This window comes from Urocitellus parryii, chromosome 6 (genome assembly GCF_045843805.1).
Source record: "Urocitellus parryii isolate mUroPar1 chromosome 6, mUroPar1.hap1, whole genome shotgun sequence".
Classification (NCBI taxonomy): Eukaryota; Metazoa; Chordata; class Mammalia; order Rodentia; family Sciuridae; genus Urocitellus; species Urocitellus parryii.
In genome coordinates this window covers 151,230,551-151,244,881 of record NC_135536.1, presented here as the reverse complement: position 1 = coordinate 151,244,881, position 14,331 = coordinate 151,230,551, and the positions used below count along the sequence as shown (strand labels likewise).

Sequence of the window (14,331 nt, the reverse complement as noted above, 5' to 3'; positions counted from 1 at the left end):
CCCGGTGCGCTGGGAAACTGAGGCAGAGCCAGGTTAGGTAACTTGCCCAAGTCACAGAAGCTTGAGCGCCTGCTCCCCAGGAGGGAGCTGGGCGGTGCTCTCCCAGCATGCAGAATCAGACCCCAGAGGAAGAGTGAGAGCGCCCCTTCCTTGTTTAACCAACCAACCCTGTCGCTAAGCCCCCCTCTCTGCTGGCAGGGACAGCACTCAAACTGCATCTGGTTTCTGCCCTTCTCCCTCTTTGGAGGGAGCTCGGGTTTGGCCAAAGATAACCAGATAGAGGGTGTTCAGGTAGGACCAATGACAAGGGGATGGTACTCAGAGTCCATTGATGGTACTTCAAGGTCCATTGAAGGCTCACGCCCCTTCATGGTGAATCAAGATACCAAGGAATCAGGGACACTGGGGGACACAGCTTCAGGCTCCTAAACCTACAGGTCAATGTTATAACTTGGGGGCCACAGGTTCAGGGCAGGAGTGGGAGAGTGGACAATCTTCTGCTGTCAGAGAAGGAGACAAGCCACAGCAGCCTCAGGGTGGGTGCTCAGCAATGGGGTGGTTAACACATTGCTAAACTAATAATGAGCTCGTGGGGGGCAGGGCACCAGGCCCTGCCTCTTCACCTGCTCCCTGCCTTCTTAATTCACACCATGAGACCCTGAATCCCAGCTTCTCAGCCTGTCCTCCTGTCCCTGTCCCAATCCACATTGCCCTCCTGCTCCCTTCCCCCTGCCGTCAAGGACGGAAGTCAGGAGCAAAAGATGCACATTGACACCAAAGAAGCAAGCCCCTTTTCAAAGCCTTGGTGAAAGGTATCCTGGATGGGATATGGAGTCTGTGGTGTCACCCATGTCCTGGAATTATCCATACTTACTGTTCATGATTTGCATAAGTTCTGGTTTGCCTCAGTGTCCTCATCTGACATAGCAGGGACAGAGTAGTACTAGGGGATCCTTGAGACCTGACATACTGGATGACTGTTAGTGGCATCTTTCTGGCCATATTACCATCCACTTTGCTGGTGAAGGGATGCTGGAAAAAGTCCTCCCCTATCCACTCCATATTTGAGCCATACAGAGCTGCATCAGGGCTAGAAGAAGTGGGACTCTCCCTTCAACTTCCCCTCCAGGCCAGCCTGGGCCTCCTTCCCAAGACCTGTTTTCTACCACTGAACCCAGATGGGTGCCCAGAGTCCACCCTCACTCATGGGGCCCTCAGGGCACCACAGACCCACTACCTATTAGCCATGGATCCTGGGACTTCCCTAAGCCTGAGTCCCAGCATCCATGAAATAAGAAATAACTACATACTCACTCAACCCTGGGGAGCCTTCGTTGAGTTGGATCAGGGAAGGCACTCCAGAGGTACATGGTGGACATGGTGTCTCTGTAGCCACGTTGCCCCTTGCTCATGAGTCTGGTGCAGCCCTTTCCTCTACTGTGCTAGTGACAGCAATTTTTCCTGGTCCTTCCATCAAGGTCCTCATCTGTACAGTGAGGGTGCCTGGAAGCCCCTATCTGGTGTTTGAACAGAGCCAAGGGCCCCAGAGTAGAATCTACTCTCACCTCCTACCCATGACCCCTATAGCTTCTCTGTTACTTCTTCTGAAAACAGATCTCAGAGACTTTTGAGAGTTGGCAAAAGGGACTCCAGGTAGCACCCTCTGGACATTTGGCTTCTCTCCATGCCCACTAACTAAACTGCAGAGACCTCCATGCTGAGCCCCAGGTCTCCTCCCTGAGCCCTTCAGAACATAGGAAATTGCCACATTGCCTCTGCCCTTTCACCGTTGGTTGAAAATGAAAAGCCCTTCTTTCTCAACTTCTCATCAATTCCAGGAAGCTCCACTGCTTGCCATGTCACACTCTGTCCCCTTCCCACCCCCTCACCAGTTAAGATTGCAGTAGCCCGTCTGCCCTGGGGCAGGGATCTGTGGTCAAGTAGCTACCTGCTTCCAGGAGCACTGCATTATACCCAGAGAGGACCCCTGAAGCAGGGGGTAGGGAGGGTGGCACGTACACCTTGGCTTCCTGCAGGAACCCCTGGGAACTACTGCAGGCTGGATCTGTACCTGGAGGTGACCACTCACCACCTTCTATGTTGAGATTTCTATGTGCTGGACATAGGTTTGCCCCCAGAGACCTCCCACCTTCACTGTGGCCCTATTGCGCATTGATATATTGGATGATAATTACTCTGTTGCTTCATGTGGGTTACCTCGTATATTCTCAGCACTACTCTAGAAGGTTCCTGCCGTCGTTATCTCCATTTCACAGATGGGAACACAGAGGTTCAGAGAGGTTAAGCAGCTTGCCCAAAGTTTCATAACCAGTGAAATTTCAAAGCTGGGATTCCAACACTGGGAGTGGGGATAAGATATCTCTCCCCAGGAGAGACCCGCATCCTGAGTATGCCAAGGGGACATGTGTACCCTCAAAAGGATAGGTTCACTCATTTCTCATCACTCAGGTATCCCAGAGCACATGGTAGGGACCCAGACTCAAGGAATTTTGATAGCATCAGGTGAGAGCAGCACAGGGATGCAGGGTTCAGATGACTGTCTCCAAGAGGATGGAACAAGCACCCCTGAGCAGGACACTTACTTCCCACCACTGCAGTCCTTGGCACAAACTTCAGACTTCTGAAGGGTCCCAGCACCCAAGTTGGCACCAGCCCATGACAAGGACAACACCTCTACCCCACCCCACCCCCACCCAGGAGTGTCTGGCTTTCAAATACTTGGGTTTCCTCCTGGAAACCTGGGATAGGTTTCACCCACTGGAGATTCCCCAAGCCATGAGTAACCATTCCTAACAAAGGATGATGGTGGACAAGGCCAGCTTCCCTAAACACCTGAATACTTCCTCTTTCCTACTCAAGGCAGGAACTCTTCCAAAAAAACTCCCCTCCCAGACTTTGGGGTGGGGCCAGACAGGGAGGAGGGGCACTAGCCAAAAGTCAACATCTTCCACTCAGCTTCAGTACTTTGAAATGTGGCCAGTGTCCAAAATTCTATTGTCTTCTTATGGTGACATGTGACCAGTGTGTCTTACTTTTTCAGAAATGCAAATTAAGAGAGCAGATGGTGGTACAGCTTATAATCTCAGGTACTTGGGAGGCAAGGAAAGAAGATTACAAGTTCAGCCAGCCTCAGCAACTTAACAGGACCTTAGCAGGCTGAGGATGGCTCCCATGGTAGAACATCCCAGAAACTATTTGTGAAGTCCCTTAGGGTACATTGGCATGTATGTTAGTGGTAGTTCCAGGACACATTCTAATCTCTTTAATCTGCCTGGAAATAGTGAGCAATTGCTGCAACTAAGAACACTCTGGATCCTGACAGTGTCTCCCAAGCTTTGAGGTTATCTGTTTCACTTTCAATCTCATTTAAACTTTTAGATATATCCTTGAAAGAGTCATTACATAGCAAGTGTGTCCTTTACATGAAGTATGTCCAGGGATCCAAATGTCAATGTTAGGATTCTAAAGAAATGAGTACAGAGGTAGATCAGGAATAGAAATAGGAACAGGAATGTTGGAATAGAAGTCATTTGTGATTTATACGGGAAAAAAAATGTATTTTTAAGCAGAGTACATCAGAACATTTCCTCCAAGCTCTCCCTTCCATTCTTATCCTCACCATCTGGGAGAGGAGGGACCTCCAGACTTCTGTAAGTCATGGACTGTTAGTGCTGATAAGGGCTAACAGGTGACTTACAGGAGCATGTACCCAGTAGCCCAGGGTCTAGAACAGCTGAGGAGCCTTGTAGGAATCACCAGTCTATCCTAGTTCTCTAGAGGGTCCAGAGCTGCTGTAGGGCAGGAAGGGGAAGTTTCTGCCCACCTAGGCACTCCTGGGGTGTGTCCTATTACATCTCCTCTCTTCCCAGAAAGGACAACCTCTGAGGACATTAAGTGCATCCTAAAGCTAGAAGGGCAGAAGCTCAGCTTTCCTCTCTCCAAGCCCCTTCAGCATTTTGCATCTGCATACTGGGTGCCCCTTGTCCCCACAGTGCTGCAATACTGGGGCAGTGCCTCCTGAGTGGGACAGCGTGCCTGGATCAGTATCCTGCACAATGTTGTGCATCACCCAGCCCCAATCTTCCTTCCAAGTCCTGCCTCTCAAAGAGTCACAGAGTTGCTGTCTCTGCAGTGTTCCTCCTTCACCTCCCCTGGACCCCCTTGCCCCACATGCATCTCAGTCTGTTCTGGAAGCTTCCTACCTTTTGTTACAGGACACTATTGCCACCCAGGGAAGAGGCTAGGCTACACAGCCCACTGGTCACCAAATATTTGGAGTCAAAGTGGTGGAAAAATGGATTTTATTCAAAGCCAGCTTTGAAGGAAGATAGGAGAAAGTTTTATTTCAAAATTTTCCTCTTTAGAGGCTCTGGGGAAAGCTTTTAAAAGAGAAGACGTGGCAAAATAGGACAAAAGGTAGGAAATAAGCATGCTGATTTAGTTAGCCTGTGCTGGACAGGCTGAGCAGGGCGTGATCTCAGCTCTCAGTTTCCTGGGCGCCTCCCAGGTCAGGGCGGGCAGTCCCTCCGTCTTAACTAAGGAAGTTGCTCTCACTTTTTGAGGAGCCCCCATTTTCGGTCTGCTCCACTTTCTGGGGACATAGCCCATACTTCCCACCTCATTCATTTTACTTGAAAAAAAGAGTTCATAGCGGTTACCTTTGAAATACTAAGAATGGTTGTTTTGGTTTGTTTGTTTGTTTTACTCTTCTCAAACTTTCCACTCAAAATAGAAAAGTTTATATTAAAAAATCATACATGTTTCTTTACAAAGAAAATATGAGCAATTAAATTAATTTACCTTGAGGGGGGAAAAAAACCCTATTCTCTGATGGCACAGATACACTGAAACCACTGTCCCTTTCACAAAAATGTCTTTCTCTACTGTCTAGACTAAAACCACACACCACTTCCATGGTCAGTATGTAGTTGGTACCCAGGGAGCATCCTGAGGCACTGGGCTCCTTTCCCTATTGACTTGACTTCTGCAGGGTGCAGGAGACTCCCACTGCCACCATCTGTGCCCCACCTGGGCCAGAAGCACCCAGGGAAGGCAGGTTCCAGGGTCACACCAAGACCCACCAACCCTAGCTCTGGTGCTCATGGAATGGAAGCAGATTTTGTTGTTTTGATCCTGGGAGACCTTTTGCGAAGGCTTTCAAGGCTACTGGGGAATGTCATACTGGAGGGCATGCTGTGAAGGACAGCCCCAGAGACTTCACAGAGGGCATGCTATGAAGGACAGTTCTCCACAGACCACATGCCCACAAAGTTCTATGTGGAGGAGACACTAGAAATGTACAACTTTCTTGAAGACAAAAGGTCAAGTTCTTTGGGTACCAAAGTCTAGAGAGGCTTGCAAAGTAATTGCAGCTTAGTTTTACCGTGGACCTCTGGCCTAGGAACCAGCCTAGGAGCCAGGTAGAGCCCCTCTTGGTCACACAGTGATGGGGTCTCTTCACAAAGGAGGCTAAGCCCCAGAGCCACTGGGATACCCTCAAAGTTACAGAATTCCCCTAGACTCATGTCTTCTCTACTACATCACCCACCCCTTGGGCTACTACAAGGAGAAAAGACCCCACAGGTGAGCTTCAGGTAGCCAGCAGCCTTACCCTTCTGGCACACTTAGTGGTCAAGCATCTGGGTTCCAGGGAGGACAATGGTGAATGACCACCTCTGTGTCTCTTAGTAGGAATTTATTGATAAGCTTACTTACCTGAGCTCTAGTCACCATTTCTCACTTCTGGTGTGATGCAAGTCACCTGGTTGGAACATCACCAAGTAATTGTTACAACACCCTGACTGACCCCACCTTCCTACATGAGCATTCTGTTTCAGAGATCAGGTACCTGGTATACAGCCTGTTCCTTCCTTGTTCCCAGGCACCCTGTCCTTCCCCCTGGCCTCTGAGAGATCCATCTTGCAGGGCTCCTACCTCGTGAGATTTTACCCTTCTTTCCTGTTCTGGGCCTTACCCATACCCTGGCCTGTCTAATTCCCAACTCCTAGTGCATTAGTCAGCTTTTAATTGCTATCATCAAAATACCCGATGAGCAATTTAGAGTAGGAAAAGTTTATCTGGGGCTCATGATTTATGAGGTTCAATCCCTGGTGAGCCAATTTCATTATTCTGGGCCTGAGGGTGAGGCAAAGTATCATGGCAGGATGTGGTAGATTCAAACTGCTCCATTCATGGTGCCCAGAAAGCAGAGAGAGAGAAGGGAAAGGGCCACAGGGAAGACAAACACTTCCAGGACATGCCCCCAATGGCCTTCCCCCTCCAGCCACCTGCTTACAAGTTACCACCTAATTAGTCCATTCAAACTTGGATGGACCAATTAGGTTACAGCTCTCGCAATTAATCATCTCACCCTCAAACATTTCTGCATTAACACAGGAACTATGAGGGGACATCTCCTATCCAAACCATAATACCCAATTCAATGTAAAAGTCATTTCTCCTGTCTGCTTCCATTGGGCCTTATGATCATCTACTTGGTCCCAAAGAGAAGGGCAATTTGTCCTCCAGAGGAACACCCAGATCTGCTTCCCACAATGAAACTAATGCTCCATTGAATTTACCTTGGTGTTTTCCTTCCAAATGTTTCAATTTCTTCATAACCCAGGGAACCCAATGGTGCCTTAACTCCCCAGAATGCCTGTATCCTGTCACCATTACCTCCTCAAACAACAGCATATCTAAAACCCAGACACATAGGGAGCTTTGCAGGCTCGGTAGGGAGGGAGAGGGTTGACCACCCTACCACCCACCTCTTCACTTCTTGTACTAGAAACCAAAGCCCCAAAGCTTACCTATGGTGAGCACTACTGCCACCCTCTGACAGCCAGGTCTCCCCTAAAGAAACACAGACACCCAGGGCTTTCACCTGAGGGGCCCATGCTTTCACCTGAGGGGCTCCTCCTGAAAGTGTATGTGTGTGAGCAGGGAGGGGGACTGGGGACTGAACCCAGGGTCACTTCACCCCTGAGCTACATCCCCAGCCCTTTTAATTTTTTGATTTTGAGACAGATTCTTTGTAAAGTGCAAACCAAAGGAAGAGTCACCCAATCCCCTAAAAGTGCCCTCTGCCTGGAGGGACACTGTCACCTGCACCAGGAAATGAGACCATAGCTGCCTGCAGCCTCTGTGCACTTGAAATGTGGTTCCTGCCATCACAGAGCTAAAGTTCCCATTTCATTTAATGTAGTTAATTTAATACAGTAGGTTGGTGCCAACCTCTTGGTGTGTTAATATTTCAGGGAATTCTTTTTTATCTTTCTTTCTTTTGTATGTGTGTGAGCAGGGAGGGGTACTGGGGACTGAACCCAGGGTCACTTCACCCCTGAGCTACATCCCAAGCCCTTTTAATTTTTTGATTTTGAGACAGATTCTTTGTAAAGTTAGCAATTGCATAGGAACTCGATAAGTTACCAAGGTTGGGCTCAAACTTGCAATCCTCCTGCCTCAGCTTCCCAAATCACTAGGATTACAGTGTGTACCTCTGTACCCAGCTCAAGGCATTCTTAAAAAGTGAGGTAGTTTACCAACCTAAGACCCTCTATCCCATTCTCTCTCCCCCACTACTATACTTAGAATTTCCCCAAAACCTTTTTTTTTTTATCATGTTGGGATTGAACACAGGGACATGCAAGGCAAGCACTCTACCAACTAGCTATATCCCAGCCCTTAACATTTTATTATTTTTTATTATTTTAATATACAATCCCTGATTATTGAGAGGGGAGTAATATTCTTTTTTTATTGGTTGTTCAAAACATTACAAAGCTCTTGACATATCATATTTCATACATTTGATTCAAGTGGGTTATGAACTCCCATTTTTACCCCAAATACAGATTGCAGAATCACATCGGTTACACATCCACATTTTTACATATTGCCATACTAGTGACTGTTGTATTCTGCTATCTTTCCTATCCTCTACTATCCCCCCACCCCTCCCCTCCCATCTTCTCTCTCTACCCCATCTACTGTAATTCATTTCTCTCCCTTGTTTTTTTTTTTTTTTTTGAGAGGGGAGTAATATTCAAGACACTCATTAACCATCAACCAGAAAAGGTCCTTATTCACTTTTTGCAGTATGGAGCCTCTGTGGCTTCTTTAGAGTCATATTTCTTTCATAAAATCAAACACCTGCATCTGGCTCTGCTTTACCCCTAATCCTCCCCTCAGTCCAGCATCCCTAGTCTCCTAGGTCTTGGCCTACATATTTTGTTCTATTTCACACTCTAAGTGGGTTTTTTGTTTGTTTGCTTTTTCTTTTTTGTGAAGGATCTGTGGATTGATAGAGTAGAATTTTTCTTCTAGCTACTGTAGCAATATGTTTGACTTTCAGAAAATGGGTTATGTCAGTCCACACCAAGCCACTAAAACCCCAACTCACAGCTGCGTGCCATGGCTCCCCACTCTCTGAATGTGGATGCAACCCACTGACCCAGTATCCTCACAGACAGGCCCCTGCACTCCTCATTCCCCTGTCTTAAATGTCTTGTTGCTCTGTTGTTGATCTTGTTTATGTGTAGAGCATTAAACTTCTGCACCCCCAGTTCCCAGAGCTGGCAGGAAGAGGAAAGCTCAGAAAGCAAGTGCTACAATTGCCATTGAACAAGTTGAACAAAGGAATGAATGGCAAGCTGGACTTGAGCAGGGTCATCAGCAATCCTTCAAGTCTGCGAGCTCCACTTCTCTAGGAACTAGAAGCATAAGAGTTTGGGGAGCCAAGGAGGGATGTTGGGGTCCTCTGTTCTGCCTGGCTTTGGCACAGATGCTGGTGACAGAAGCCCTTCATGTTACTTTCCTCATATTCTGGCCAAATATGGGTTTCCTGATACAGGAAGAACAAGAGAAAGTAGAATCAATCCAGCCCACCTACCATCCTTAACTGACTACATGCCAGGCTTGAGTGGATCCCTGAAGAATGGCATTCATTCATAGGAAAGTAAAGACTTATACCCAGACTTGTACCCAGAGAACCTCAGGGGACAGTCTAGGAGAGACATCAGTGCTGGAGCTGTAGGAAGTGGGAGAGCTAGGGTGGGCTCCAACCAGAGTCTTGAGATCAGATGTTCTGCCAAGAATGCAAGAGGAGGGTGGTTGAAGCCAGGGCAACCAGCCTCCTTACCAATGGAGAGGCAGGACAGGGTTGAACAGTCCATGTGATCCACTTGGCTGGGACAAGCTGGAAGTGGTGGGGTGAGGGGCAGGCAGGGCCAGCTTCTTCTAACACCCTAAGACCACATCCTGTCCAGATGTCTCACCACTAGGGGGCATGTTCAGTATTTCTTTAACATACATGTTGGAAATTCCCCTGGGTCCTGAAAATGTTCTGTCTGGTGGGGGAGTGGACAGTGTTTTAGTGTGCTTTTATATTGCTGTGACCAAAACATCCAACAAGAACAACTTAGAGGAGAAGTTTATTTGGGACTCACAATTTTAGAAGTTTCAGTCCATAGACAGCTGATTCCACTGCTCTGGGACCTAGGTAAGGCACTACATCATGGCAGAAGGGAATAGTGGAGGAGAACTTCTCGGCTCATGGTGGGGTCAGGAAGCAGAGAGAGCAAAGGGAAGGGGCATCAGGGATGGTGAACCCTCCCAGGGCATGCCCCCAGTGACCCACCTCCTCTAGCCATGCCCCACCTGCCTCCAGTTACCATTCAGTCCATTCGAACTAGGATGGACTGATGAGGTTACAGCTCTCACAATCCAATCATTTCACGCCTGAACATTTTTGTATTAATATAGAAGCTTTTGGGGAACACCTCAGATCAAAACCATAACAGATAGGGATTACATCATACCTTCAGCACCATCTAGCTGAGGAGTTTTGGATGTTCAGCAGACATATGGATACACAAGTGTATGGTGGGGTGAGCGTGGGTAGATGGAACAGGGAATAATCAGGGCTGAGGGCCATAAGGCAGAGAGAATAACTAAGTGACCCAAGGCATGAGGCATCACCCCTTGGATTATGTACCCTGCTACCATCAATGTTCCCATCTGGTACTGTGTTTCTCTCTTTCAGATTTCTGTTCACAGGACTTTAACTCAGGTGTGAAGCCAGGATTTCCCAAAACAATAAAGACTGATGACCCAGGAGTCCTCAAAGCTGCCAGACACAGTGTGGAAAAGTTTAACAACTGCACAAATGACATCTTCTTGTTCAAGGAGTCCTACATTAGCCGAGCACTGGTACAGGTGAAGGTCTAGGTTCTGGTGGCCCCATTATCAGATACACCCCTGGGAAGCCGAGAGACAGCAACCCACCACTAGAACATACACAAAGACAGGAAGCTGATGGCGGCAATCAAAACCAGTGTGACTCACAGCCAAACACAAAAACCCAGGGTCCTTTGCTTGCTCAAACCACACTTCCCTTGGGTGGTCACCAGGCCGCTGGCCTAAAGCCCATTAATGGGACTAAGGAGTGCAGAGGCAATAACCCCACTCCTAAAGTAGCATGCTAAGCCTGACACTCCTGCAGAGCAGGTCACTGCTTTACCTGTTGGAGCTACCCCCACCAGGGTCCCAGGACCCCTGTCCTAGCTTTAGTCCCTCCTGCAGCCCAAAGACCTTCTCATCATTCACCTGGAATATACATTCAGATCCCACAGCTATGCCCAAGTCACCCCCTCTCTGACTCACAAAACTTGTATGCCAATCAGCCTGCTCAATGTCACATCCTGTAAGGCCATCACTCTTCTTAGTAATCTACTGTGCCTGCTCAGTGCTGTTCCTCCTTCCTCAGGAGCCCAAGGGGCACAGTCAGCCTTGTTCATCTGTGTCCTAAGAATACATGACCAGCATGGATGATGGGAAGTAGAACAGTGAGGATGTTGTGGGACAGACGGGGCTAGACACTGAGGCACGGAGAGGAAGCAGGTTCATTGGCTGCAGCCAGGTTCAGAATGGAGGCTTTCACCACAGTCCATCAATCACTCTGAACCCCGAGTTCAGAGATTTTCAGAACTTTATACCCAGTGTGTAGGGGGAGGGGCTCAGAGGTTCACAATATGTAGAAGTCTACACAATAGCAGCTTTTTTTCACTGTTGAAAGCATTGAACCCAGGCCTGAATACAAAAATGCAAATGCCTCTGTGGAGGTCTTGGGTTATTAGCCTTTCTTATCACATCCTGCTTCTACAACACACCTCCTGCCTGAAAAATCTGTTGCAGAAATTCTTGCTGATGGTCTAAGAACAGTTATGGTGAGTGTCTCTGGAGAAGCTTAATTTTTCTGTGGAGGAGGGAGTGCCACTACAAGGAGACACCTTCAGGAGGTGGGTTGCCTGGTGGTCTCTAAGGACACATCTGCTGATGTAGGAAGTTGGTTTCAGATGACGTCCACATACCCAGCTTGCCCTGGTGCCTGGAGGGACAGAAGTGACATGGGAGTGGCCCTACCCTAAAGCAGATGGTCTTCACTTCACTTTTGGTTACTGACTCAGTAACCACAGGATTAGTGGTGGCTTTTATAATCTTATGCTTTGGGGCAACTGTAACATTTTTAAAATATATTTTTAGCAGTTGAAGGGCCTTTATTTTTTACTTATTTATATACGGTGCTGAGAATCAAACCCAGTGCCTCACACATACTAGGCAAATGCTCTACCACTGGGCCATAACCCCAGCCCCAAACTGCAAATTTTGTAAGAGCAATTGTGTTCTGATATTAGGAAGCATGCTAAACAGTTTGGTTTGTGCCAATGTCATCACTCCAAGGCCCAGTCTCAGGAGCCTTGGGTCTTGCCTTCCCCAGGAAGGTCAGTGCAATGCTCTGGACTTGAGTCCTCAAAGTCCTCCATGACAGGATCAGGACACTGTCCTTCTGTACCTTGGTGATGCTGGAGATTTTATTTCATTTGGTATTTGGTGGGCCAGAGATTAAAACTTGAGGAAATTTTATCCAAATTTTCTTAGAACATAAAAGAAGAAAATGAAATGGGGTCATGGATGTCTAAATGGAGAGGGGCTATTTTGAAATCTAAAATAAAACAAAACACACCATTCCAAAGGAACAGGGGAGGACGCTAGCAGATGTCTAGAACTCAGCAGGTGTGTCCTCTATTCAAACACCACCTTGGGTGCATAGGGCCTGTGGGATGGGGCAACCCCAGCCTGGAATCCCTCTTGAATACAGAGTTCTGAGCAGAAAGGAGCCATCCTAAAATGGGGCACAAAGTCCTCAAGTCCTTGTCAGTCAGCCCTGTGAGTAAGCAGGGGAAAGGGAGTCAGGGGAGTCCAGGTACCGGCTTCCTCCCCATTAGTTCTTCTGCAAAGTCCTGGGCTTTCCTTCACCCAGAGGTGGCTCTGGGAAGCCAGCTCACTGTCCAGAGCCTTCTTCACCTATCTTAATGCACCTCTTGCTAGCAGAGGGGCTGCCATCCTAGCCAGCCTGTGCCCAATAACCCAGGACCCTATCCCTTTATTCTTTCCAGGTAGTGAAAGGCCTGAAATACATGCTGGAGGTGGAAATCGGCAGAACTACATGCAGAAAAACCACACATCATCCCCTGGACAATTGTGACTTCCAAACCAACCCTGACTTGAAGCGCGTAAGGAAGAGGGGCTGCCCTCTCAGCCTAGCCCTCCTTAACTGCTCCACTCATCCTTCAGGGCTGGGGCTGCTTCTCTGACCTGATCAGTTCCCTGACCACACACTTCCAAACCTCAGTCCAGAAGAGGTCAAGCACAACGCACAGACATACATGGAGAGTGCGAGGCAACGACATCCTCTCCAACACCCCCCTACATGACCTGTTTGTCCCTCCCTGAAAGACACATCTCAGGACGGAAATGCCTGGAATCAGGGTAGGGAGATTAGAGCAGGAAAAACTTCCATATAATTCAGAAATTACATATGTGTGTGTGTGTGTATTACAAATAGTATGACATGTCATGATTTATATATTATATATGGTATGATATATATCATGTTATGATAGCTATATATAGCATGATATATGATAAAATGATATATAATATCTCCCTTTGCAAAGAGAAAGCAAATGTGGCAAAACTCAATAATTCATAAGTATAGGTGAAAAGTACATATTCTTAAATCATTCTTTCAATTTTCTTTGAAAATTTTCCAAATAAAAATGGGAGCGAGGGATATCTCTTCAGTGAGGAACACACCCATGTACACACATACACACATACACAACACCTTAGTGGCCCAGGTGTGGTATCAAAGTGTGCCAGGAGAGTTCTTTGGTGGGGAGGGTCCTCTGAGGCATTCAGGGGGTCCTTAGGTGAGCCTTTCTTTTTTCAGATTCTGAGTTGCTATACTGAAGTTTGGGTCATCCCCTGGCTCCGAAAGTTCGAGGTGCCTATTATTCGTTGCCAGTGAGTTCTGACTTTCGCCTGAGTTCTGCCTGACTTTCGCCTGCCTCTTCAGCAAAACTTTGGCTGTAAGGACACCCACCATACTTGTGCTCTTCGTTTCCTTCAGCCCCAGCACTGTGCCCAGCTGATACAAACCTTTAAGGACCTTCTCATGTGTAGGCAGATGGAAGTGCTAATGGGTCATTACAGAGTAGCTGGAGTGGGAAAATGATAGTACATCATGGCCAGATTAAATATATCACATTTCCTTCTGTAACTTTATTGATGCTGTACTCTTAGATAGAGGGTCTGAACCTGTATGGGTCTGAGTCTTTTGATGGGCCTCATTGGGGTTGGGGACAGACAGATGTAGGCTGACCTGAGGGGGAGGACAGGGTACTCTCTCCTATCTCTCACCCCATGGAGAGTCAAGGCATCCATCTCTTGGTTTCAGTTATTAGCATTATAGCACTAGATCTGGGACAAGTGTGCTACTGATCACTTGATCTCTGAGGATGATTAAAGTTATTAATAAAAGACTGATCATTCCAGTGCAATGACTCTGTGTGTCACCTTTTAGTAGCAAAGTCAGGAAGATGAGGAGAGCAGTGCCAGGAGTCCTTCTCATTGTGTGGTCTGGCAAGTTTAGGTTGCTTTCATAAAGTTTCTCAGAGGCTTGTCCAGCAATTAGCTGCTAATTAAAATGTGAAGTCTGAGCAACTAGAAACAGGGAAGCCTGTCAACATGGTGGGCAGGGCAAGGTGACCCTGTAGAGGTTGGGAGAGCCTGCCCTCCAGCCAGGTTTCTTCAGGGTCAGGCCTCCACCTGAGTTCTCTGCTGCCTTTGGGGCCTGAGGATTTGGAACAGCTTAGCACAAGCACAGAAGGGCTTGGGCATGTAGGGTGGGGCAATGGTGGAACAAAGCCATCCAGGGACAGGCTGTGCAGGGGCATAAGAAAAGAA

The 14,331-nt window shown here is 47.7% G+C and overlaps 1 protein-coding gene across 1 annotated transcript; it reads left to right on the top strand.

Annotated features, from left to right (window-relative positions):
* The first annotated feature begins 9,690 nt into the window (after positions 1–9,690).
* On the top strand, positions 9,691–14,054 carry Cst7 (cystatin F). The gene is made up of 3 exons (XM_026393043.2): positions 9,691–10,239; positions 12,480–12,596; positions 13,316–14,054. Exons 1-3 carry the CDS (start codon positions 9,991–9,993, stop codon positions 13,391–13,393), a joined length of 444 nt encoding a protein of 147 aa, XP_026248828.1. The 5' UTR covers positions 9,691–9,990; the 3' UTR covers positions 13,394–14,054.
* The last annotated feature ends 277 nt before the right edge of the window (positions 14,055–14,331 follow it).

What these genes read in the sequence shown, in the direction of transcription:
- Cst7 (XM_026393043.2), top strand. Translation starts at nt 9,991, where the DNA reads ATGAGGCATCACCCCTTGGATTATGTACCCTGCTACCATCAATGTTCC. An exon ending in TTAGCCGAGCACTGGTACAG is followed by an intron (nt 10,240 to 12,479) that starts GTGAAGGTCTAG and finishes TATTCTTTCCAG; the next exon opens with GTAGTGAAAGGCCTGAAATA. An exon ending in CCAACCCTGACTTGAAGCGC is followed by an intron (nt 12,597 to 13,315) that starts GTAAGGAAGAGG and finishes TTCTTTTTTCAG; the next exon opens with ATTCTGAGTTGCTATACTGA.